Source organism: Erigeron canadensis, chromosome 7 (assembly GCF_010389155.1).
Source record: "Erigeron canadensis isolate Cc75 chromosome 7, C_canadensis_v1, whole genome shotgun sequence".
Taxonomy (NCBI): domain Eukaryota; kingdom Viridiplantae; phylum Streptophyta; class Magnoliopsida; order Asterales; family Asteraceae; genus Erigeron; species Erigeron canadensis.
Window position 1 is genome coordinate 12,703,455 of NC_057767.1, and position 25,338 is coordinate 12,728,792.

The 25,338-nt window shown below is 33.7% G+C and overlaps 2 protein-coding genes across 2 annotated transcripts; one reads left to right on the forward strand and one right to left on the reverse strand.

The window, feature by feature from the left end:
• Positions 1-16,341: 16,341 nt before the first annotated feature.
• LOC122606517 (two-component response regulator-like APRR1) lies at positions 16,342-20,032 on the reverse strand. The gene is made up of 6 exons (XM_043779376.1): positions 19,739-20,032; positions 19,257-19,418; positions 19,026-19,159; positions 18,177-18,344; positions 18,015-18,111; positions 16,342-17,619 (listed from the first exon to the last, which is right to left on the reverse strand). The coding sequence occupies exons 1-6, from the start codon at positions 19,908-19,910 to the stop codon at positions 16,658-16,660; spliced, it is 1,695 nt and encodes a 564-aa protein (XP_043635311.1). The 5' UTR covers positions 19,911-20,032; the 3' UTR covers positions 16,342-16,657.
• A 3,098-nt stretch (positions 20,033-23,130) lies between these two features.
• On the forward strand, positions 23,131-24,680 carry LOC122608977 (putative pentatricopeptide repeat-containing protein At1g74400). Its single transcript, XM_043782043.1, has one exon. The coding sequence runs from the start codon at positions 23,131-23,133 to the stop codon at positions 24,499-24,501; it is 1,371 nt and encodes a 456-aa protein (XP_043637978.1). The 3' UTR covers positions 24,502-24,680.
• The last annotated feature ends 658 nt before the right edge of the window (positions 24,681-25,338 follow it).

A 25,338-nucleotide genomic window follows, 5' to 3' on the forward strand; every position in this document is an offset into this window, starting at 1 on the left:
AATAGTTGTGTTTTCATCCACAGTACTTGAGAGCAACAACTGGCAGCTGTGACATACTCAGCCTCTGCGGTTGAAGTGGAAACACAATTTTGTTTCTTTGAAGACCATCCAACAAGCTTATCTCCCAAGAACTGTACACTACCAGAAATGCTTTTCCTATCAAGTTTGCATCCTGCATGATCTGCATCTGAGTAAGCTGTTAGTTCAAATCCAGTATCTTTTGGATACCATAAACCGAGATTCATGGTGCCCTTAAGATACCGAAAGATGCGCTTGATAGCCTGAGCATGCTATCCTTAGGGCCCGCTTGGAATCTTGCACACATGCAAGTGGAATACATAATATCGGGACGGCTGGTAGTGAGGTACATTAATGAGCCAATCATGCTCCGATACAGTTTTTGGTCAAAGGGTTTACCATTGAGGTCAGCATGAATTTTAGTTCTGGCTTCCATTGGTGTACCAATTGGTTGACAATTAAGCATATCAAACTTTTTCAACATATCTTGCATGTATTTGTTTTGACAAATAAAAATCCCATTTGAAAGTTGTTTTACTTGTAAACCCAAGAAAAAGTTTAACTCCCCCATCATGCTCATTTCAAATTTGTCAACCATAAGGGCAAAAAAATTTTTGCAATATTTGGGGTTGGTAGACCCGAAGATGATGTCATCAACATAAATTTGAATGAGAATGATGTCACTTCCTTGTCGTTTGATAAACAAGGTCGTGTCGATTGTACCTTTTGTGAAGCCATACTACAGAAGGTAAGTAGATAGAGCATCATACCAGGCACGTGGGGCTTGTTTGAGACCATACAATGCTTTATCCAATTGGTAGACATGATTCGGGCGTTTGGGATCCACGAAACCTTCTGGTTGACCGACAAACACGTCTTCTTTTAGAACTCCATTTAGGAAAGCAGACATGACATCCATTTGGTAAACTGTGAAGTTCTTGAATGCCGCGTAAGCAAGAAACATGCGAATAGCTTCTATACGAGCAATTGGAGTAAAGGTTTCATCATAGTCAATGCCGTTTTGTTGAGAATAACCTTTAGCTACCAATCTAGCCTTATTCTGGACAACAATTCCGTTTTCATCCTTCTTGTTCTTGAAAATCCATTTTGTTGGAATTGGAGCTTTGTTGACATTCAGTTTGGGAACCAGTTTCCACACCTCCAGATGATTGAATTGAGTTAATTCCTCTTGCATTGCACGAACCCAGTCAGGGTCTTTCAAAGCTTCGTTAACTGTTTTTGGTTTAGCAATGCTCAGGAAATTGACGAATAAACATTCGTTAATGGAAGCTGAGCGGGTTGTCATTTTGGCATTTGGGTCACCAATGATTTGAGATGGAGGATTTGGAAGCATAGAATGGGACCATTTACCAGAGTGAGGATGAGGTGAAGCAGGTTCATTATTTTCATCAGGATTCAGAAATCCTGCAGAATGTTGGTCAACAATTTGTTTAAAAGAAGGTTCAGTAGGAAGTACATAATCATCATCAGGATCAGAGTTATTGTCAGAAGGATGATAAGCATTGTTGGAAGAACTTTGTTGGGAGGAATCATGAGACGAACTAGTTGGTGCAGGGGATTCAGGAGGAGAGTCAGTCGAAGATGGTGGAGATGATTCAGACGATGAAGATGTTGATGGATTTTGCTGATGGAAGCTGGATGAATCTGACTGAGATGTGGTCGTGGTTGAATCCTCAGGAGTGCCCAAATTTGTTAGTTGACTTGGAGGATGATCGTGATAAAATTCATCAAACACAATGTCTAATTCAGCAGGTGTAGGAGTAGGAAAAGATCTATGAGTAACAGATGGAGTGAAAGATGCGGAATTCGATGGACAGTTGTGGGAAGAGTCAGAACCATGTTGTTCAAGAACCATATCAGATAGTTCATCAAATTTGACATTCATGCTTTCCATGATATGTTTTGTTTGACGAAAGTAGACGCGATATGCAATGGATTCTTTTGAGTACCCAATGAAGTAGGCCTCGTTCCCTTTGGGTTCAAACTTACCAAGATTTTCACGATCATTCAAAACGTAACATACACATCCAAAAATATGCAGAAAATTCACATTAGGATTCCTTTTGTTGATCACCTCGTAAGGTGTTTTATCGAACCGCTTGTTGATGATTGAGCGGTTTTGTGTAAAACATGCGGTAGCAATTGCTTCAGCCGATAGATTTTGTGGTAACTTAGAGTAAGCAAGCATAGTGCGTGTAGCTTCAACCAAGAGTTCGATTACGTCTTTCAACAACTCCGTTATGGAGTTCTGGTGGCAGAAAACTAATGAGTAATGCCAACGGAGGAACAGTAAGCTTCAAGAGTGGCATTCTTAAATTCAGTACCATTGTCAGAGCGGATGATTCTAACGTTTGATTGGATGTTGACTTGAGTCTTTTTGATGAAATCGATGATAACTTGAGGAGTTTCACTCTTTTCTCGAAGGAAGAAAACCCATGTATAACGAGAATAATCATCGACAATGACAAGAATGTAACGCTTTGCATGAATGCTCTGAATGCGCATCAGGCCACTCAGATCCATAAGAAGAAGATGTAAGGGGGCTTCAGTGCTTAAATGTTTCTTTGGATGATGCGATGCTTTCTTCATTTTACCAATGGCACACGCGGAACAAACGGTTTTGTTTCAAATTTAGCATCAGGAAGTCCTTCAACCAATTGTTTACTGGCAAGAACATTAATGGTGTGAAAATTGAGATGAGATAAACGATGATGCCATAACCCGGTTTGTTGAGCAGAGGCTTTGGACACAAGACAAATTTCGGATGACGGAGTGGGAAGTGAGTTAAGATCAATGGTAAACAAGTTGTCATCACGGGTTCCGGTAAGAATATCAACACCATCTTCCGTTTGAACTTTGCATTCATATCGACAGAAGAGAACTTGAAGATCATTATCACAGAATTGACCAACACTAAATAAGTTATGTCCAAGTCCTTCAACATACGAAACATGTTTGATGGTAATCCCATTTTGAACAATATCTCCGTATCCAAGAATAGGAGCAATGTTATCATTACCAAATCAAACAATTCCCAAGAATTTCTCAACAAAGTTCCTTAGGATAGATCGGTTTCCAGTCAGGTGCCTCGAACATCCGGAATCGACGTACCAAACACATATAAAGTATTCCTGAATAGATTGAGAATATGGTTTTAGGTACCCATGGTAAATTGGGTCCATAAGGGTTAGGGAAACACATACAAAGCATTTATTAAGAAAGAAATGAATCACGAGAGAAAGTACAGAATAAAAGCAAGCACACACAAACAAGAAAAGATAAAACACTTAAGCATAAGAGTACAGTTATTGAGAATAAAAGAAACATCACACAAACAAGTTTAAAAATAAAAGACAAATTACAATCATCCAAAGTACTTATGGTTTAAAAAAACTAGTCCTATTAGATCTAGAACTAGAAACATAAGGTCGACGAGCAATCCATTCTTGTTTAACAGATGTGGTTTTCCCATTAGTCTTGACTGTCCTAGTAGCATGCAAAAATCTATCTTTAGGAAGCCACCTACTCATAATGTCTAGGCGCAAGTCACCTGAAACATGAAAATGTTTGTCATTAGTAGGGGATTTCGTATGAGAATTAGCCACAGGTGTCTTTCTAACGGGTTTCTTTGAGGTAGTTGTAAACCATTCATATTGATCATGGTATCTAGCTGATCCTAAGGTCTCGTCTCTAATGACAGTCAAAGTGCATTTAGGGGTGACAAACGATTCCTTAGGGAAGCTAGAGTACTTGTGATACTTAGGTTGGGTAGGTGCAGAATTATCAAGTGGAACCTTAAGTCTTTGATGAGAGAAATAATGGCCTTTAAAAGGTGGTCATGTAAAGTAGACTTGGGAGTGGTCTTATGAACTTGGAATCTTGAACAACAGATGGAGATTTGTTGTTCTTTGGTTTTGAGGATTTGACAGTTGATGAAACCTCTTTCTTTTGAAAAACTTTCTGATATTTCTTAGTACCTTGTTTTGAGACAGAGGATAGCTTTGGTTATGAGACAGAAGGTTGCTGTTGTTCGGAAGAATGAACCTTTTCTTTTGTTCGTTCAAAATGTTTTTCGAAAACAGGATCAAAAACTAGGTCTTCCTCAAGAAAGTTATTCAGATTTGGCAAGGTCGAAAAATCCATTTTGACAAATTTAGTTCTAGACTTTGATTCCAAGTTTACAGTGGGGACAGAAGAAGTAGAAGGACAAAACTTGTCATTGGTGGGGATTATTGGTGCAGAAGGGGAAGGAGAAGCTTTGGTTGAGTTTGAAGAACTTGAAGACATTGGTTTAGCTACAACATTTTGCTTTATTGGAAAGTTACATGATTTGAGCAAATTGAAAGCTTTTTCATAGTTATTGTTAACAAAAGCTTGAAGTATGATGTTTTTATACTCCATTTCCAATTTAAGTTTGTTGAAATCTAAAAGCAAGGTCCACAGTTTATCTCTTTCATTTTCAAATTTCTTTGTTAAGGTATCAAGTTCACTGAAATAAGCTTGAGTTTCTTCAGAAAACTTGACTGGTTCATCAATATTTGGAAAGAAATGATCATATGAAGCAGTTTGATTGACACTCTTCTCAGACTCAAACTCAACCAAAGGATCAAGGGTCTCACTGTAGAATTCATTGAAGTCATTGTCATTGTCAGTTTGGAAGGCAATGTTACGAGTCTCAATAGGATTATCAACATCAGAAAATGGGTCATTGGTCTCACTTTTCGGTTCATCAAATTCATTATCATGGTCAGTTTGGATGGAGATACTTCGATACTTTACGGGACTATCCACATCAGACAAAGAATCAGAATCACTATCAGTTGCTAAAGTAACATCAACTAATTCACAAACAGATTTGATTGTAGAAGAGAAAGTGGAAGAGGTTTTCAGCACATAACAGACAGGACAATTAGGATCAATACAATCAGAAGAACTATCAGAAGAGGTAGCAGGTTTATCATGCATTCTTGAGTTACAATGGCCTTGAGACACTAGAGCATCTATCACACGTTGTAGTTCCAAAATGGTTTATTTCAACTCGGCCACTTGGTTTTCTAAAACTACTTGAGGGATATAAGGTCTTGGTGGAGATGGTTTAGGAGCAGGAATGTCTACCTTGGGTGTTTAATTACCTGAAATGATAGCAAGTTTGTTATCCTCAGACTTTTCATCAATTTCCTCAATGATGAGAGATTTTGGTTTGTTTTTAGAATGAAGTGGAAGATTGAAAAAATCGAAAGAGTCATTGATTTGATCATAATTCAAGTTAATTCTACAACCTTTGGATAGATGCTCATCAGTCTCAAAGTCACCATAACTTGGTCGAACATATTGAATGGTTAGGCCATATCGCATTAGATCAGCATCGTACAGTGAGGGGACTTCAGTTCTGCCAGTGAGTAGGTTATTGGGTTTCTCGAAACCCAACCCTTGAGTAAAGTTAGAATCAAAATCTCTAGGTTTATGAAGAAAAATTTGCTTGTTAGAACGATCAAGTTTGTAAACCTTGACTTGGTAAAATTTGATTTGTTCTTTTAATTCATCGATTTTACTCTCAAGCTTTTGGTTTAAAGAATCTTTGATGCGACAAGCATAATTTAAATCAGAGATTTTATCTTCAAACTCTTTGAGTGTAGGTTTGGTTTCGAGAAGTCTTTGTTGCTGGGTAACAAGATCCTCAGACAATGCGTCAGCACGGAATAACTCATTAGATTTGGCAATTTGTGCTTCTTTAACAGTCTGAGTTAGTTCATGAACTTTTAATTCAAGGTTTTGTTTTTCAAGAAGTAATTCAGATGAAGGAGTGAAAGAAACTGAGGCTTTTGTTTTCGGAAGAACATCGAAATCCATTTGAAGTTTTTCAATTTGAAGTTGAAAATCCTTTAAAAGGTTGTCCTTTTCAATCAAAACTTCATTTAACAAAGACATGTCTAAGGTTAAAGAGTTGTTATGAGCAACAGTTTTATCACATTCAAACAGAAGACGAGTAATTTCAAAAAGAGGAATATCAGAATGGAGATTAGAATTTACCTCGTCATCTTCAGTCTCCGAGCTGGCAGATCCTTCATCAAGAGCTTTGGATTTCTTTATCTTTGTCATGAAGCAGACATTTGCCTACAATTCTTCGGTTTCTTCATCAGTCAAATGGAGCCACTGTTCATTCTCTGCAAGAAGATCCATGCCACACTCTTGTTGTTTGACAAGCATCAACTTATTCTAATAATATTCTTTGTTCTTCAGAGTGGGCTTTGGGCAGTGAATGGCAAAATGACTAGGAGCACCGCAGTTATAACATTTCTTTGACTCAGGCTTTGGATCAGAAACCTTCTTTTCAAACTTTCTGGGATTCTCAATCTTCTTGTTAGTGGGAGCATAGTTGTCATTGGAGTCAAACTTTGGAGCATTGGAACTTCTAGCATATGAAGACACAGATGAAGTGCGGAGTTGATTGTTTGTTGGTCGACGCTTGAAGTACTTGCGTTTGAAGGATTGGGTAAAGTATGCCAAGTCACGAGACATTTGTTTCTCTGTATCATCCAATTCTGGATCACTTTCAACAAATGGTTCGTCATCAGAGTGCATTTCGTCAATGGAAATGTTGGAGGAACGATAAGACTTTCTCTCAGCAAGTAAAGCAAGTGGATCTGTGCTAGAGTTTTCAGGAGCCTTGGATTGTTGTTTCTTCATCACTTCCCTTGAATTCAATTTCAACTTTTCATACAAATTGTGGATGTCAAGTTTGTGAAAATCTGATTGGGTGTTGATCTGAGTACCAAAAGTTTGCCAAACATCTTCTAGGCTTCTGATGAACTTGATATTAAGTTCCATTTGTGTTTTCTTGACTTTTTCCTTTCTCAGATCATTGATGACATTGCAAAAACGATCATACGCACTTTCAAGAGATTTAGCTTTTTCTTGCTTAAAGGTTTCATACAAGTCAAGAACAAATGACAGACGAATGGCAATGGAGACCTCTGAACCTTGAAATTGTTTTTCGAGTTCATCCCATATCTCTTTACCAGTGACATAGGAGTCAACATTTCGATAGATTTCATTCGGAAGAGCATGGTAGAGATAGGATACAGCAAAATCATCAGCTTGAGAGCGGTTTTTCTGTGAAGCGCTCCAGCTTTCTGGCGGTAGAGGTTCCTTGGTAACTGGATTAGTGTGTTCAGCAGGCCCATTCTTGTATGATTCCTTCACTTGAGCTCCGAGAGGTTGTTTAGAGACCCAGTTCATAAAACGATTTCTCCATTGTGGATAGCAGTCACGGTACAATACCGGTGGGCGAGTCTCAGAACCGATGATCAAAGAGTCCAAACTAGTCATTGGTAGTATAAAAACCGGTTTTGAGGACAGAAGTTGAGTAGAGTAACGTTTTCACAAAAGTAGTGAATTAAGGTACAAATACCGGTTTTGATGTAAACCAGGTATTTCAACAACCACCACACACCCAATCTCAAAAAGAAATCGATTTTTCACAATAGATGAACTAATACCGGTTTTCGTGTTGGAAGAGCAAAAACCGGTTTTCAGCTAAAGAGAAGAGCAGAATTTCGGCTTAAGAAATGTTCAATAGAAGAACAAATACCGGTTTTGGTGGAAACCAGGTATTAAAGCATACAAACACAACCACACAACAATCTTTTACAAATACCGGTAATTAGTGACAAATTCACTAATACCGGTTTTTATTGAAAACCTTGAAGATTATAACGGGTTAGAAAATTGAAGAAAAAGATAACAAATACTGGTTTTGGGGTAAACCAGGTATTATAATAGCCAAAACAAGAAATTATGAACTAATACCGGTTTTCTACAATGGAAGTAGGAAAACCGATTTTCGAAGATAAATTCAAAAATTATGAAGAGTTATTAAATTTAGGAAATGGTAAACTAATACCGGTTTTGGTGTAAATCAGGTATTGAGAGTAAAATAAAAATGAAAATTTTGATAGAAAGACGGTACGAATTCCGGTATTAAACCCGGTATTAGAACAATGAAATACACTGAGGAAACCCGGTATTAGACCTACAAATCAAGAAACTTGAAAACCGGTATGAAATCCGGTATTCAGAACAGAATGTTTGTTTTTCGATTTCAAGATATTGTGATTTGAGATAGGATTTGAAACTTTATGGGTGATGTTTTAGGAAGGTAAGGAGTGGATTAAAGTAAGAAATTCGTTTACTTTAACAAGTATAGAGGATAAAGATCAAAGCTTTCGGTTTTGGGATAAAAACACAAAATAGCACACAAGATGAACAAAATCAATCTATGGATCATTCACAAGTTGTGATTTTGCTCTGATACCAAGTGAAATGTATGCAAATTGTGTAGTGAACCTTTAGAAGTAATAAAGGAAAGTAGATATTTGAGGGAATATAGGTATTAGAACTACTATTAATATTGTGCAAAAAGGTTACAAATTGTAGAGTGGTGGAGGGTTTATATACACCTAGCAATTACACTTAGCACCCTTGCTAATTTCAATACAAGCCCTTAATTAATTATCAAAACAACCCTCCAACCACACTTAATTAAATACAAGGACAATACAAATAGGAAATACAAAACTAGCACTAATTATTCAAAAAGCTAACAATATGCCATAAGAAAATTAAAATTAAAAAAATGATTATAAAAAAGATATTATAAAATTAAGTAACTACTTTTCATTAATATATATAACACACGTGTATATATATATATATATATATTAAGTAATTATTTTTATAATTATAAAATATAGAAATTACTTTTCATAATTAATAACCATATTTGAATTTATTAAATTAAACTAAAAGAGTTTAAAAAAATGTATATGATATCATCAATTTCGGATTCTAATTAAACCTTGAACTTCATTTATAGGTTCAAAATTCTTTAATTATGAATTAAGGTTTATCTTTTATATATTATATATTATAGATATGTAAATAGTAACTGATTTTCATAAGACATGTTTGAGATTTTTATAATTAATTTTTACAAAATATTAATATTAAATGATTGAACTACATAGATGAAAAGTTATAATAAATGAGTCTTATGCCCACACAATTCGACTGTGATGATGGTAATGGCCTGGGGTTTTGGTGGCGCCAGTGGCGGTGACGGGTGGTGGGGCGGCAATGGTGGTAAATGTAACTTTATAATTGATGTTAAAGGAGTTAGTGTAGTTATTTTAAAGATTGTGGAATTTATGTTGTAAATTATTGCACTAAGGGTATTATAAGTATATTAGGTGAAAATATTTAAATTAATGAATAAAAAAGAAGGTTATTTTAAATATTTCAATTCTTTAATTGAGATTTTAAAAAAGGTATTATAGATAAGAAAGATTTAAGATATAAGTTGTAGAGATCTACATGGTATTTAGCAAAGCTAATATACGTTCAACTAAGCTAATAACCTTGGAAATATTTTTTTTAAGTAAGTAACTTGGTGTTTGTCAAGTCTTTGATACCAATTAGCTCTCTCCCTCTTCGTTTGATGAAAAGCATTGCGGATGTTCTTATGTGATTAGAATATCAAATTTTCGTCAGTTACATAAAGCAAAAGTACAAATTTAAAATTTTAATATAGCTAAAACAATGTAATGGATATCAACTTTTGGTTTTTCGGTAAAAATATCAACTTTTGGTTTGTATATATATCTTAACTATCTAACTAGGTTAACCTCGTTTGATGTACAAGACTCTCTAATAATTAAAATAAAGGCCAAGTGATAGCTATGGTATAATGTATAGTTTAAAAGTGAGTAAAAACATATGTGAGGTACAAAAAAAATTGTTAAGTGTTTTAGTGATTTAGTCCATCCATTTATATTAGTAAGACTCATAGTTTTTATTTGAAAAATTTGATGTACAGAAAAGGATGTCAAAGGATTAGCTGATTGTGATTTATAATTTTGCATTATATATAAAAAAAAATTAATCCATCCGATTAAATTATTTTGATCCATCCGTTTTAATTGACACTATGTACTATCCAGAATACAGTTAGACATCCTTGTTTACTTTGTAATATATATATATATATATATATGAGAACTTTTTTTTTATGAGAACCTTTGAGAACTTTTCAAATCAAGTCCAACCGATGATTATTTTTTACATGAAAATTGTTTTTTGATTGTTTTCTGAATAACTTATGTGTAATTTTAAAGTTTATAATGGTGTGGAGCATGAATTATCATCCGTTATACAATTATGCGGAGATTTGGATTCTTGATCACATGTGCACGAATATTGTTATGATCACATGTATGCAAGTCGATCACATGTAATCATAGCAATATTCGTGCACATGTAATCAAGAATCCAAATCTCCACATAAGTGTATAACGGATGCTAATTCATGCCTCCACACAATTATAAACTTCAAAATTATACATAAGTTATTCAGAAAATAATCAAAAAACAATTTTCATGTAAGAATAATCATCGGTTGCGCTTGATTTGAAAAGTTCTCAAGGGTTCTCACAAAAAAAAGGTTTTCAAAATAACTTTTCAATATATATATATATATAAAGATCGAGGAATCTTGGTTAGATAACCAAAGGCAACATGGTCATTTGCCCAGGAGTACGTATTATTTAGGAGTATGAGTCATGACGTGGGATACTTTAGAAACAAAATTAGTAAGTGGATCAAAGTTTAGTCAATTTTGTAGTTAAATGTATGGAGATATATATAGAAGAGGATCTTGGTTGGACAACCGAAGGCAATATTCGTGTACGCGGCCGGGTGTATATGTCTTGATGTGACATAGTTCACGGCAAGTTTCATAAGTGACTACCAAATATAGTTTTTAAACAAAACTATTAGAGCTTATCAAAGATTTGTCAAGTTTATAGAATTAAGTAGTGTTTGATAGGGGGGTAGAACATTTCCAAGCTCAATATATCCTACCTAATATTGCATCTGTACTATTATATCAATTTAGGATAACGAAAATGGTACTCACGAAGTTGGCAGCGGTGGTGATGATGTAATGGCAGTGGTGGTGGCGGCGGCAGTGGCGGTTGGTGGTGATAGCGGCGGAGATTGGTGGTGGCGGCGACGTTGACGATTAATGTAAATTATTGATATTATTTGGTTTTGATAAATGTTGAAATTTAAAATGTTAAACAATGTTATTTGCTTTATAATATACGAGAATAAGGTACCCGTGCATTGCGGGGGTGATGTTGGTGATGGTGGGGAAGTGATGTAATGGCGATGGTGGTGTTGGGCTAATCTACCTAACCTGATCCGCCCTAAGCCGTACGGGTTACACCATCAGATTTAAATATTCATCGAAAGTATATCGAATGACCTCTATAATGAAAGAACATTAAATTTTAAGAACACCATATAAGTTTTTTAATTTATCGATGTACGGTTATTGAGATAAAAGATTTTGAATGAATTAGAGGAATAAAATGATTTATAGAGAAGGGAGAAAAAAAATGAGTGGTTGAGATTTGAGGAGAGAGAAAAGGCATTTTAGTTATTTTAGGTAAATATAGAATAGACATAAGAATTATTTTGAGAAAGTAAATGTTGAAACTTAAAATTTAGACATGGACTATTTCCTTTATAATATAAATATAGAAAATATAGATTTATGGAGCAAGAAGAAAAAAAATGAGTGGTTAAGATTTGAGGAGAAAGAAAGGGCATTATAGTTATTTTAGGTAAATGTAAAATAGATAGAATGAACATTTGAGAAAGTATATGTTGAAACTTAAAATTTAGACATGGGCTATTTGCTTTATAATATAGTACTAAATTTTAGACCCGTGTCGAATACACGGGATTACAATATTATCATAATAAAAATAAGTATATGCAAGACAAAAAGACTTGTACGTTAACATGTAAAAATATATCTAAAAAAAAGTAACATATTCAAATGTAAATACTAAAATGTCAAATCAAATAGAAAAAATAAAACCATATATCCTCAAACATTTTTTGCAATACTTATTATAAATGATAATATATTATGAAAAGTATTTAAGAACCAAGAATTACAATTAAACTTACTTGTCATCCCGTATTTGACACTCAATAATGTCTTGTGAGATCACATGTTCTCATAATACGAATAAGTTAGAGAAATCGTGGTTTATGAATGGTTAATTGAGGTTAAATTAGTTGTCTTTTAGTATATATTAAGATAAGATAGATATTATAGATTATAGATATACAATTCGTAAATTCCTACTTAAGACCAATTTTTATGAATCTATATAAAGAATTATCCGGTTTGGACAAGCTTCATATTATTATAATAAGTGACGTAGATGAAGAAATCAAATAAAAAACACTAAAAGACATATTATATTATAATCACTAGTCCTAGTACCCGGACGATGTACGGTAGCTATATAAATTGTATTATAAAAAATCCGTATTATAAATTGTGGTTAAAGTAAACCGATAATCAAAGCTAAATTATAACAAACATTAATGTAAATATAATATATGTTTAGTTAGAGTTTCGTATTTACCTTAAATTTTTACAATCACATCAAAATTGAAACATTTAAGCATAGTGGATAACGACAAATAGCCTTGTGATTTATGATCGTGAAGTCAAATTTTTGAAGTCGTATATCTTATCTGTTAAGATAATTCTGTTCTGTGTTAATATATTAGTCGTTAACATTATTAATTTTTTTTTATAAATCATATATATGAAAACTAAGTATAATAATGATAATAAAATCTATAATAATATATATATATATATGTATTAAATCTAAAGATTAGTATCTGATTACAATTTGGTAATTATTAAATAGGAAGTTTTTTTAGTTACACCAAATTGACACATGTTGTGCAAGGAATGCGCCAAATGTCGATCAAAAATCTTTTTTATATTAAATCTAAAGAAAGATTAGTATTTGATTACAATTAGGTAATTATGAATTAGGAATCTTTTTTTAATTACACCAAAAGTGACACATGTCGTGCAAGAATTGCGCCAAATGTCGATCAAAAAAATACACAATCATGTTTTATATTGGTAGATAATTATAATAATTTATATTTAGGAGGAAGTTATACAGGGTACTAGATTTTAGGTCCGTGTCTAATATATGGAGCTTACGACGTTATTAATATTGAATGTTAATTTATTATAGTTTAAAAATTAATATATCATTTTGAGTAATAAAAACTTGATCTATATATTAACACTTTGAGTTTTATATTGAAATATCTTTTTAAAATATGTTCAGCAAAGTTGTAACTGTGACATGTTTAACGATATTTAAAAATTACAAAATATAATATGTTCATTAAAGTTGTAAGTTGTGACATATTTAGCGATATTCAAACATTAAAAAATCATAATAGGTAACTATCATTTTATTTGCTTTATTGTTACACATGATGTATTACATTCTAAATTTACATTATTTATTATAATATCTTATCTTTAGATGAACGATATATCTATATGATAGAACATATTATTTGATATATATTAGTTATTATTCTATTTGATATATTCTATTAGATAGATATTAGTTATTATTCTATCAGATATATATTATCTATTATTATTTATTTATTATATCAAAAAATTATTGGATAAAAAGTGTAAATTTTTGATGAAAACAAAAAAATGCAAATTAAAGTCAAAATTGAAAACAAAAGTCAACTTTAAGAAATCGAGAGTTGTGACTGGTCGATAAGTTATTGAAGCAAATGTGTTTTAGTATAACAAAAGATTGGTGCAAAAGATATTGCGGGAATTCGACAGCATTTTCTTACAGTAAGGAGGAAGATGCTTTACTATAGTAAGGGGTGATGCTTTACTAAAAGTGCATTTTGTAAAAATTTAAACACCATTAATCTATTTTTTAAAACTTTTTACCAAACACTAAAAACAGATTAGTTATGATTTCCAAACGTAATATAAAAAATTCATCTCAAAACTCAACCTCAAACATTCTCTAAAACTATCACCTTGTTTTAGTATATTATATACTTGTAGTAGATAAAAGTCTGACCTCGTTCACAAGCGTCTCCCTTCTATGTTTTATAAGGTTATAGATAAGAATCAACCTAATACATTAAGAATTTGACATGTGGCTTCCACGAATTCTCTTTCCTAATCCCGCCCCCTGATTTATCCACTTGTCATTATCTTATTATTAAGTTAATTTTTAAACATACCAATTAAATTGATTTATCATTATCCATCTCGAAATAACCTTGACATTGATTCTATATCTACCGTTTAAGTACAGGGAATAGTTCCTAAAAGTTCAGAACGCTTAATGAAATTCATACAAACTATAAGGACCATACGTGAAATTTACTTAAAAGGGAATTGTTCCAAAGGAAAAAGTGAATGTGTGGCACCAAACACACTTGAGGCCACATGGATATAAGTTTAGAAATAGTCATATAGAATTATAGAAAGATATATAAAAAACTGGGATTGACTTGGGAAAGTGAAAGTCAAAGATGCTATTTGGAAAGTACATGCCGTTCGTTTGATTTGTGCTAACATAAATTAACATTTGAATTTTCTGCCGGGACAGGGATCTTTTTTGAGCCGACGTACAAACTCTAAAAGCTTTTGGTACATGAATGAGACACAATGCAAGAAATTCGAAATTATATTGATCATGTTCATTTTCATATCTAAGCCGGTTGTTTTACTGTATATGAACATGACATAGTATTACTTAATGTGATTAATATATTTTTGAACATTCAAAGTATTTTTGAACATGACATAGTAGTATTTCTCAATGTAAATTCAATATATTGACTTGCACTATTAATCCCTGCTACCTATTTTCCACATACCCCCCAACAAATTTAATCATTACCATTTATCTAATTTTAAACCATTTACTTTTAATCCCAAAACTATATATTGTATATGATCATATAATACACATAACTTGAAATAGTACTCCGTATTTAGCAACCAGGTTCTTCAATGTTGTGCCTTGTGCCTATAACTAGAACAATCTTCTTTGTATTATGATATTATCCAACAACAAAATTCGTGTAACAGAAACATATATAGTGGAATCGTTTCTTAGAAGTTAACAAGATTCAAAAAGATATCCAGTCAATGAAATATTCACCCTTATTACACCTGAAATCCACCAACAATGTCAAAAACAATTATTAAACAAATAGTATATTATTTGGTTACTAAAGTTTATGTTTCCTTTATTAAAGAAAATATGATCTAGAATATTTTATGTGATTGAAAGAGTCATTCGGGCCACTTTCATCCCATATAAAACTTTTCCCCATTTTTGCAAACCTTTCTATGCTCCAAAGTTGACCCTTTAGGGATGAATCATACCTTATAGGGACCAATTCAAAAAGTGCGACAAAATCGACACCTGCAAACTACAGTTACAGCAGCAATGGTATCACAAACCCGTTAAATTATACGAGAGTAAGTACCCGCGCGTTGCGGCAGTGAGATGGTGGGGTGATAGCTAGGTCAGAGGGTGTGATAGTCAAATGCCTACGGCCTCCGCCCTCGGATTTAAAAATTCGTCGAAAGTATATCGAATGACATCTCTAATGAAAGAGCAGGAAATTTTAAGAACACTCATACAATTTTTATAATTTATCGACGTATGATTTTTGAGATAAAAGATTTTGAATGAATTAGAGGAATAATTGATTTATGGAGGAGAGTAAAAAAAAAATGATTGGTTGAGATTTGAGGAGAAAGAAAGGGTATTATGGTTATTTTAGATAAATATAGAATAGATGAGAGAGGTATTTTGGGGATGTACTTAAAATCAATATTGAAAATTTCAATTCAATGTTGAAAATTTGGAAAGAATCTGCTTTATAATATAGTATAGATAGTATAGATATAGATATTGCCTACCGCTCCACACAGTAAATTATATATTGGCAAAGAATGTTGGTTTTGCAGCTCAATAGAGTGGACGATACAGAACAGGAGCCAGAAAATTCTGACAGCAATATCAAAAGGAGAATGAACGGGAACAAATATATTACCAGGGTTTATGTTTGCAGCCTAGTACTGGCAACCCTTGTCCTCATTCGCTTCAAGCCAGGACGTTAGCTAAACCTTCAGTTACATGGCCTAGTTTGCTACTTTTTGCCTGGTTTGTATCGAACAGAAGTTTGCTGTAATGCACTTTGTCAGTGACTAAATAAACGAAAGTTCCTGTTTCCGCATTATATTTCAACAATTATAAGGGCAGAAAAATTATAACCAAACAGTTGTAATTGTAATCAGGATCACTGAGCAATTTTTCAGTAATCATTTGATAAACACACCTATCATATATCAAATTCCTCTACTTAATTCATTAATGGTAGCTTTACAAACAGGTTACACGTAATTTTGCATTAATCATGACAAAAAACTGCACGGCTTTGACATTTTCAGTTAGACAAGAAATTGTGCAACAATATAGCATCTGGAATGACAAGGGACTAGATTCTCTGTCTCCAGAAACCCAATATACATCTATGCCTGCAAATTTTCACCCTTCATGCCTTGGAAAATCATGGTAATACTTCAAAACAACGACATCCATACGCTTTTTTATCAAGTGAAACACTTTATCTTCAGTAGATGACAATCGTTCTCATACTCTCAGCCATGGAAAACAGCATAAGCGTTTTCAGGAGATGAATCTCTGCCTGCTTGATCTTCCTCTTCTTCATCATCATCTTCATCCTCATCAAAATCATTACTAGGTTGCCCGTTAAGATCCACATTAATTCCATTGATCTTCCTCACAAATTGTCCTCTTACACGAGGTCGCCGCTCTGCTAACTTTTTCCTATTAAGATACCTGATTTTCTTGTCAAAACAGCGTTCCTTCCTCTTCTGCCTGAACTTAAGCAAGGCTGCCTCTCTACGGTCAAGTTGATGTACCTTTACATTGCTGTTAGATGAACTCCCATAAGCAGGCCACGGGTGCATTGCTGGCGGCATTTGGCCAGGTATGCAAAGATTCATTGGGAAGTAAGGGAATGAGCCCAAACCAGGTACGGGCTGAGGCGGACAATGTGCAGCGTGATTATATTGGCTATGCAAATTATTCATGTTTATCATAAAATGATTCATTGGTCCGGAAGGATAATAAGGATAAGCAGAATATGCATTATAACCCGAAATATCCTGATGATGGTTATTTCCTGAATCTTGTGTTTCTGCCTCTGGTGCTAATGGGGAAATAGACGATTTGTCTACAGAAACTGAATCAGGGAAGCTGTGATTGCTATGAATGTTTTCGTGAGCTTGAATGTAATCATATCCTTGAGCATCACTGACCTTTTGTTCACCGAATGAACTAACTTTTTCCTCAACATGTACATACTGAGTAGCGCTTTCATCAGTTAGATTGATGGTTATTTTATCTACAGTTATATTATCCACTCGCCCGCCACCTAAATTTAGATTGTCGCCTAATACCGGGGTCATAGATTCATTAACAGTAATGGTGCCCCCGTGCTTCGCACTTCTGAACATGCTAGATTTGACATATGTAAAGAAAGCCGAAGACTGACCAATCCTCAGCTCACTCTTCTTTGGACCAAACATAATTTTCCCTGAAACACCACCAAAGCTATCAGAAATACCGAAACAACGTAAAGCATGGATGTTAAATAAACTTTTAGAGGTGCAAAGTTGGGCAGGTCCTATGAATTGGGTAACATGCTATAACAGGTCGGGTTGAAATGGGCTAGGTGAAATTAGGTTTGCCGAGTAACACTTTTTTGTCTGTCATTCAAACTTCAATAAATAACAAAGGGCTAATTATGATTACAAAAACCATATTGTATTAGAAACAGTGTTTGAACAACTTTCAACTTGTTTGACCCATTCCCTTTTTTTAAAGAATTTATTCCCTGTTTTTGACAGAAACACAACCCAGATTGACCCATTTATAAGTAAATGGGTCGAAAAATCCACCTCAAAAGAACTTGGAAAGGGGCCTGTTAACCTCGTTGTTGTTCATTAATTTCTGGGACAGTAGGTTGATCGTCTGATAAGTTAAGAAGTGGCATATTCACAGATTGAGGAGGTATCATCACGTTACCCTGAAAAAGAAAGTTCGTTAGCAAGATTTGAAAAACTACGTATATCCAGTGAACAAAATTCTTACCTCGTCCTCCCGAGAAATAGACACGGAAATCTCTGGATTGGAATTTTTAAGTGACTTGTCTTCTGAGTCATCCGAGAATAGAGTAGTACTGCTAGTATTAGCATCGCTAGGATCAGAAGGCACCAGATCGAATTCACAGTTCATGATGTTCTTCTCAGCCAAGCCAAGCTGCCCAAAGAAACGTTAAAAACTTAAAAACATATTCAACTTAATATTGGCATCATGACTAGGATGACTGAAAGAATTCGACTATTGTCTATGATGAAACATGCGTAAATGTAACAGCCGATAAAACAAACACTTGTAACAGAATTAGAAAAAGCTCATACGCGATGAACACATCCTAACTCGTACAGACTCAAAGTAGGTGTTAGACCCATTTATGGCAACAGCCATCACATAAGTAGTTACGCACGATAGGTAAGAATGCATGGCAATTGAATTACAAATTTATAGCAACTATTATTGTATCATCACCGGATAGCCAAGAATTCTCACACCTCCTCAGGGAGAACAAGCCACTTGAAAGCAAGCAGATCATGTATCGTTTCTACATTCACGATTTCGACTAATATATCATATATGCTCTATCAAAAAATTAGGTAATGATACCAATTCATCAATAGAGGGAATGGTACCCGTTATCAATAGCTTGGGCCCATATATGAAGTTGAGAGACGCGGGTTTGATTCCGCGGGATGCCCAAATCATGTGGGTATTAAATGAAGGTATTTCACCAGCATCAAAAACCTTATATGGAGGTCATGATGGGTATTCAATGTGGTTCCGGGGACATGGTGCCCTCCTATACCCTTTTTAAAAAGAAATTAGGTAGTTATCCATACATACCATACGTCTTCTTCTCCACATATGTGTCCACAAATTCAACAACTCGTTTGTGCGCAAAGGTTTCACAAGATAATCAGCTGCTCCAAGCCTCAAACACTTGACAACAAGAGCAACCTCATCTTGAGCAGACATCACTAACGAAAAAAAAAAAAAAACACAGATAATTACAAAACAAAATCTCCATTAAACCCGAAAAAATGGCCTAAAATAATAAAAACACAAGTTGTTTACTGATGATAGGTATTCGCCGCAGATCTTTGTCTCTCGTAATGTATTTTAACATCTTAAAGCCTTTAGCCGTGGGAAGATCAACTTCGGAAAGAATAATATCTATATCAGGCCCCTCCGCATTCAAGGCATCAATCACTTGCCGTGGCGATCTTACTGATGTCACTATATAAGTTACAGTAAACCGAATCATTTACTACTTTTCAGATCACCAGACTCATAAAAAATAAAATCTAAATATATATATTAATCTTTTACACAAAAACAGATCGGATTAATCTCGTAAACTTTACATCTACTAATTATATCATTTCCTAATCAACATAAGGACTAGATCAAGAATAACTAATATAATTAAAAAAGTCATGCTCACAATAATAATTATGTACTATCACTTTTATTATAATTAATAATACTCCAATAATAATAACTATACTAACTCTAAATGATAAAAATAATGAAAATGATGATAGTAATAATAATACCTTGATAAGAGCATTTAGAAAGAAGAAGAAAAACCTCTTGAGAACTGTTGAGATCATTGTCACAAAGTAATATCCTTACTTTACTTCTATCAATAAATCCTTCACTGTTACTATTATTATTATTATTATTCCCACCACCACCTCTACTTAATAAAAATTCATTTGGATCCATCTTCCAAAATTATATCTAATAAATCAATTAAACATTCCAAAATCAACTACAACTACAAACTATCTAAAACAATTAGTCAAACTAATTGTTATATGTATGTGTATATGTGTGTGAGAGAGAGAAAGACAAGTACAAGTGTTGTTGTTCATCTATCTGTGTGATGTTTTTTTCTTTCTTTTGTTGGCCTGGAAAGACGAAAATGGGTTGATTAATATGGACCGTTGGATGTCATGAGTGGGCATGTTAGATGAAGGGCAGACGTGGAAGAAAAAGTGCAAAAAGAGATAAACAATTTAGGGATATCTCTAAGACACGTCACCAAAAGGTCTCTCCCTAAGATATTTTTTTGGATTTTTTCAGAGTTTAGATATTTCTGTGTGTATCTTTTTCTTTTGGATAGAGTATTTGATTTATATATGTGTGGTCCAGGCCCAATTGTGGCCCAAGTCTTTGCCTACCATATGAATCCTGTTTAGTGTTTATAAAGAGGAATAATCGTATAATTGTTTTTTATTTTTATCAAAGAAATTTGGTTGAGATGGTTAAAGCGTTGATTTTTGGTATAAAACTAGTTTTTTTTGTCCCCGGGCGTTACTCCGGGAGACATTACGTGACATGTAAACATGTGAAAAATTATATAAAATAAAATTTTCGTGGCAAAAGTTAAAAAGTAAAAAGTTATGTGATAAAAAGTAAAGAAAAATGAAACGTTGGTGGCTGAAGTTGAAAAAATAAAAGTATAAAAAGTAAATAGAACAAAACTTTGTGTGAAAAGTAGAAAAAATAAAAGTGATGTGGCAAAAGTAATATGACGAAAACTTTGTAAATTTATGTGATAAAAAGTAAAGAGAATGAAACTTTCGTGACAAAAGTTAGAAAAACAAATGTATAAAAAGTAAATAACACAAAATTTTCGTGCAAGAAATAAAAGAAATAAAAGATATGTGACAAAAAGTATAAGTTTAAAAGTTTTTGTGATAAAAAGTAAAAAGAATGAATTTTTAATGGAAGAAATTAGAAAAATAAAAGTTTAAAAACTAAATATAACAAAGCTTCCGTGCCAAAAATAAAAGAAATTAAATTTAAGTGAAATAAAGTTAAAAGTTTCTGTCATAAAAAGTAAAAAAAATGAAACTTTCGTGGCAAAAGTTAAAAAAACATATGTTTAAAAACTAAATAAAAGCAAACTTTTGTGCTAAAAGTAAAAGAAATTAAAGTTATGTGACAAAAGTTAAAAGGTTAAAGTTATGTGACAAATATTAAGAAACATAAAGTTAAAAGGTTAGAGTTAGCTGATAGAGACCATTGTTGTAACAAATTTAACGACAGAGACTATAATTGCAGGAAAAAATTTAACAGTCGTTAGCTGATGAGGACCATTGCTGCAACAAATTTAACAACAGGGACTAAAAGTGTTGAAAATGTGTGGTGCACGCAAACCGATTCATGTTTTTTAATATATATAATAATGACCAAGGTTCTTTTTCTATTGGAAGATCCGCAGGTGGATTTTCCCAATACTATAAGCGGATAAGGGGCTTAATGCGTTTGAATTGGGTCAATATGTATATGCCTTTAGCCATTTGGGTGTTATAGTTAGCCGTTCAAAATAAAAATTCTCTATTTTGCAGAAGCGAAAGTCATACTTTTGAACTCTGTTTCTGAAAACAAAGTGTTATTAAACAGATGCAACTCTCCATAAAATTCCACAATTGTGTAGTAACCGAACAAGTAAAGAGGCAGTTTTATTATACGAGTAGTTGTTTCAAAAACAGACATCTAAGACATTGAGTTTTGTATATCTAACATTTGTGTTCGTTTGAGCAACGATTATTTAGAGAAAGACTAACGGGGAACGTAACAGGACAAAAATATCTAATCATGTTAAAAGAGGAACATGAGAGACTCAAATGATTAATTTATATTTTGACAAATTCTTTGTGCAAAAAAGACCGGTTATCATCATAATATAATGAAAAATGATTTATCCTTCTAAAAAATAAGCTTAAAAATCCTCCTATTAGTTTTAAATGGTTACATGTGGATACCACTAATTCTCTTTCCTAATCTCACATCTGATTTTTTCACATGTCCTCTTCTAAAAGTTAGAAAAATTTTTAAGCTATTAGGGGGTGGGGAGTGGGTCGATGAGGGGAGAGATACAGTGATGAGGGGAGGTGAGCAGCAATCCTTACTATAGATACCGTGATGAAGGGAGAAGAGAGGTGATGGCAGTCTCTCTTTCTCTCATGACTTTGTAAGGATTGAGGAACATGATGAAAAAGGTGGTGAACGGAGTGGAGGGGTATTCCTTATATGAGAAAGGAGAGGGGAGGGGAGGGACATTCCTTGCATGAGAGAGGGGAGGGGATAAGAAGAGAAAGAATGTAAAAAGGTGGTGAGGGGAAGAGATACAATCTTCACTCCCTTATATTAGGAGGATTAATCATTTCCATATAATTGTTAAAGCAGAAGGCATTGCGGGCTCTATTGTAAAAGTTGGTTAGACAATGATTTGAAGCTTTATCTCTAAGCCCCTCAAATTTTTTAAGAATTGGACTTTAGTATGTTCAGGGTAACTATGGGAGGTATTAATTAAGGTAAAATTTTTTTTATAGGTGTGAATATTTAATCATAAGCCTTCAGATTTAATCATTGTGGTAATTATCTCATTTAGTTAAATTTTCTATTCTGCAAATGACATTTGTTTTACAAATACCATCACCCAAAGAAAATATAAATATTTACTGACATTTACTTTGAGATAAACAAAATTAGAAATATACACTTATTTATGACGAATTCTATCATTCGCCAAAGTAACATTACCTTTTCATTGTCATCGCGGGCATTGTTAAATTATTAGTTAATTTAGAAGTTAAGTAGAATTGCCGTTAGAAAAATATAAACTATTAAGGATAGCCTACTGGTTAGGGAGTATTCTACATTGTGGTTTCTTCCTAAGAGGTCATGGTTTAAATCTTGCCACATGCAAATGTGGTGGAGGCCTTAGCAATGTTATACCCATCTACACATGGGAGAGGGGCCTTAGCAATGTTATACACATCTACACATGGGAGAGCAAACTCTTTTAGGGCATTGCCAAGATTTGAACCCGGCGTGGCCCATCAAAGTTAGGGTGTTAGTCATTTACCCGCTACCTTTAAAAAAAAAAAACAATGAAAAACCCAATCATGATGGTTATGTTGTGCATACACTAATGAGGTTCATGAAATTTGCTCCCCTAGTCCAAAACCACAAAGTTTTTCCAAAATGTGCACTCACAAAACCTTCACATTTCCATAACCTTAATAATAGAACTAAACCAAGACCAAATGAATTACTAAAACAATATTTAAACACCAATGATACATCTACTAAAGCCTTACTTCTATTTCGTGATTTAATCAGGAAAAACACTTCCAAAATTGATAGTTTTTCTCTTTTATACATGATCAAAATCTGCGCACGAAATTCTTCGTCGATACACGACGCACGACCGTTCCATACCCTTGTCGTAAAACTTGGTTATAAGCCCATTATTTTTATCCAGACATCATTAGTGAGTTATTACTCTTGTGTTGGTAATCTTGCAGATGCACACCAAGTGTTTGATGAAATGCCGACAAAGAACGTTGTTTCTTGGACTGTATTGATTTCCGCTTATGTTGATAACCAAAAACCGAAAGTTGGTCTAAAATTGTTTGAAAAAATGCAGATGGAGAATGTGGCTCCTGATCATGTCACGCTGACGGTAGCGCTGTCTGCGTGCGCGGATCTTGGTGCCTTGGACACGGGTAAATGGATACATAACTTGGTTAGACGAAACAAAAACATCGATAAGGACTTATCGTTATATAATGCACTACTAAACATGTATACAAAATGTGGAGATATAGGAACTGCAAAGATATTATTTCACGACATTAAGCATAAGGATGTTACGACATATACTTCCATGATAACCGGATACGCTATCCATGGTCAAGCAAAAGAAGCGCTAGCACTTTTTAAAACAATGATTGATACGAAAATCGTTCCAAATGATGTTACTTTCATTGGGGTTTTAATGGCATGTAGTCATGTATCTATGGTTGATGATGGAAAACAATATTTCAAGAAAATGATAAATCGTTACCGGTTAAAGCCTAGATTATCACATTATGGGTGTATGGTTGATCTATTATGTCGAGCAGGGTGTTTACAAGAAGCTAAAGATTTCATTTTAGAAATGCCCATGAAGCCAAATGCGGTTATATGGAGGACATTGCTTAGTGCGTGTAGTATTCGTGGGGATATTGATCTTGCTGAAGAAGCTCGTGGACGATTGGTTGAGTTTGAGGAGAGTTTAGCAGGTGATGATGTTATTATGTCGAATGTTTATGCTTCGAAAGGAATATGGGAGAAGAAGGAGATCGTGAGAGATCGGGTTAACGAGAGGAGAATTCCGGGTCGTAGCTGGATTGAGATTGGAAATGAGATCAATGAGTTTGTAGCTGCAGATAATGAGCATATATTTACCTGCAATATCTATGAGATTATTGAGAGCTTGAAGGGAAATATGAGAGGTTTTGAATGCAGTTTTGATTAAAGTCCTCGACAAAATGTATTTTTGGAACTAGTCGATTTGGGATTATATTTTTATATGTAACAAAAGGTTAACAGTTCCCAATCATAGTAGTTGAGAGTATTTTCTTTAACAAAATATATATACCTTCTAATTTTCAAAAGTTCAGTGTTAGTAGTTAGTTTTCTCCGTGTTAGTAAATAACGTTAATGTCGGGATTTGAACCATAAACCTCTCTATAGGCAAAACTTCCACTTTTCCTTTGGACCGATATACTAATAACTCATGAGTCATGACCAATTGGTATTTTCTAATTTAACTTAAACGTCTTGGCATCTTTGCTAGTAATCATCCTTAGGATTGTTGGTGATAAGTAATTAGGCCACCTTCAATGGAGATATCATGCCAGTTTGCTTGGACCAAGCATTTCGAAGTCTCGGTTCGCTAGCATTGAGGTTTCAATTTGTTGCCTCAATTTGCTTGAAGACAAATTGATAAAACATTGAGAATCTGGGCCAAGGTTTAATTTTATTATTTTTTTGTCTTTATATACTGTATATGTATATATAATAGTGTGTTATTTAATTTAATGTAGATGATGATGTGACATGAGTAAATTAAGTTTCAGTTAGTTAGATTAATGTTAAATGAGAATAGTATGTTGGTTCAGTTTGCTGGAACAGTTTGTTTATGTATTGCTGAAGTGGACGGTTTGTTTAGGCAAACTGATAACCTTACATATTTACATACATAAACTGATAAAAATCTGTTAAGACATCCAAGAGGTTGGTGTTTTATGTATAAAAATTCCAATTTTTATACATATTATAACATATCGATGTCATTATCAGAGTTCTTAAT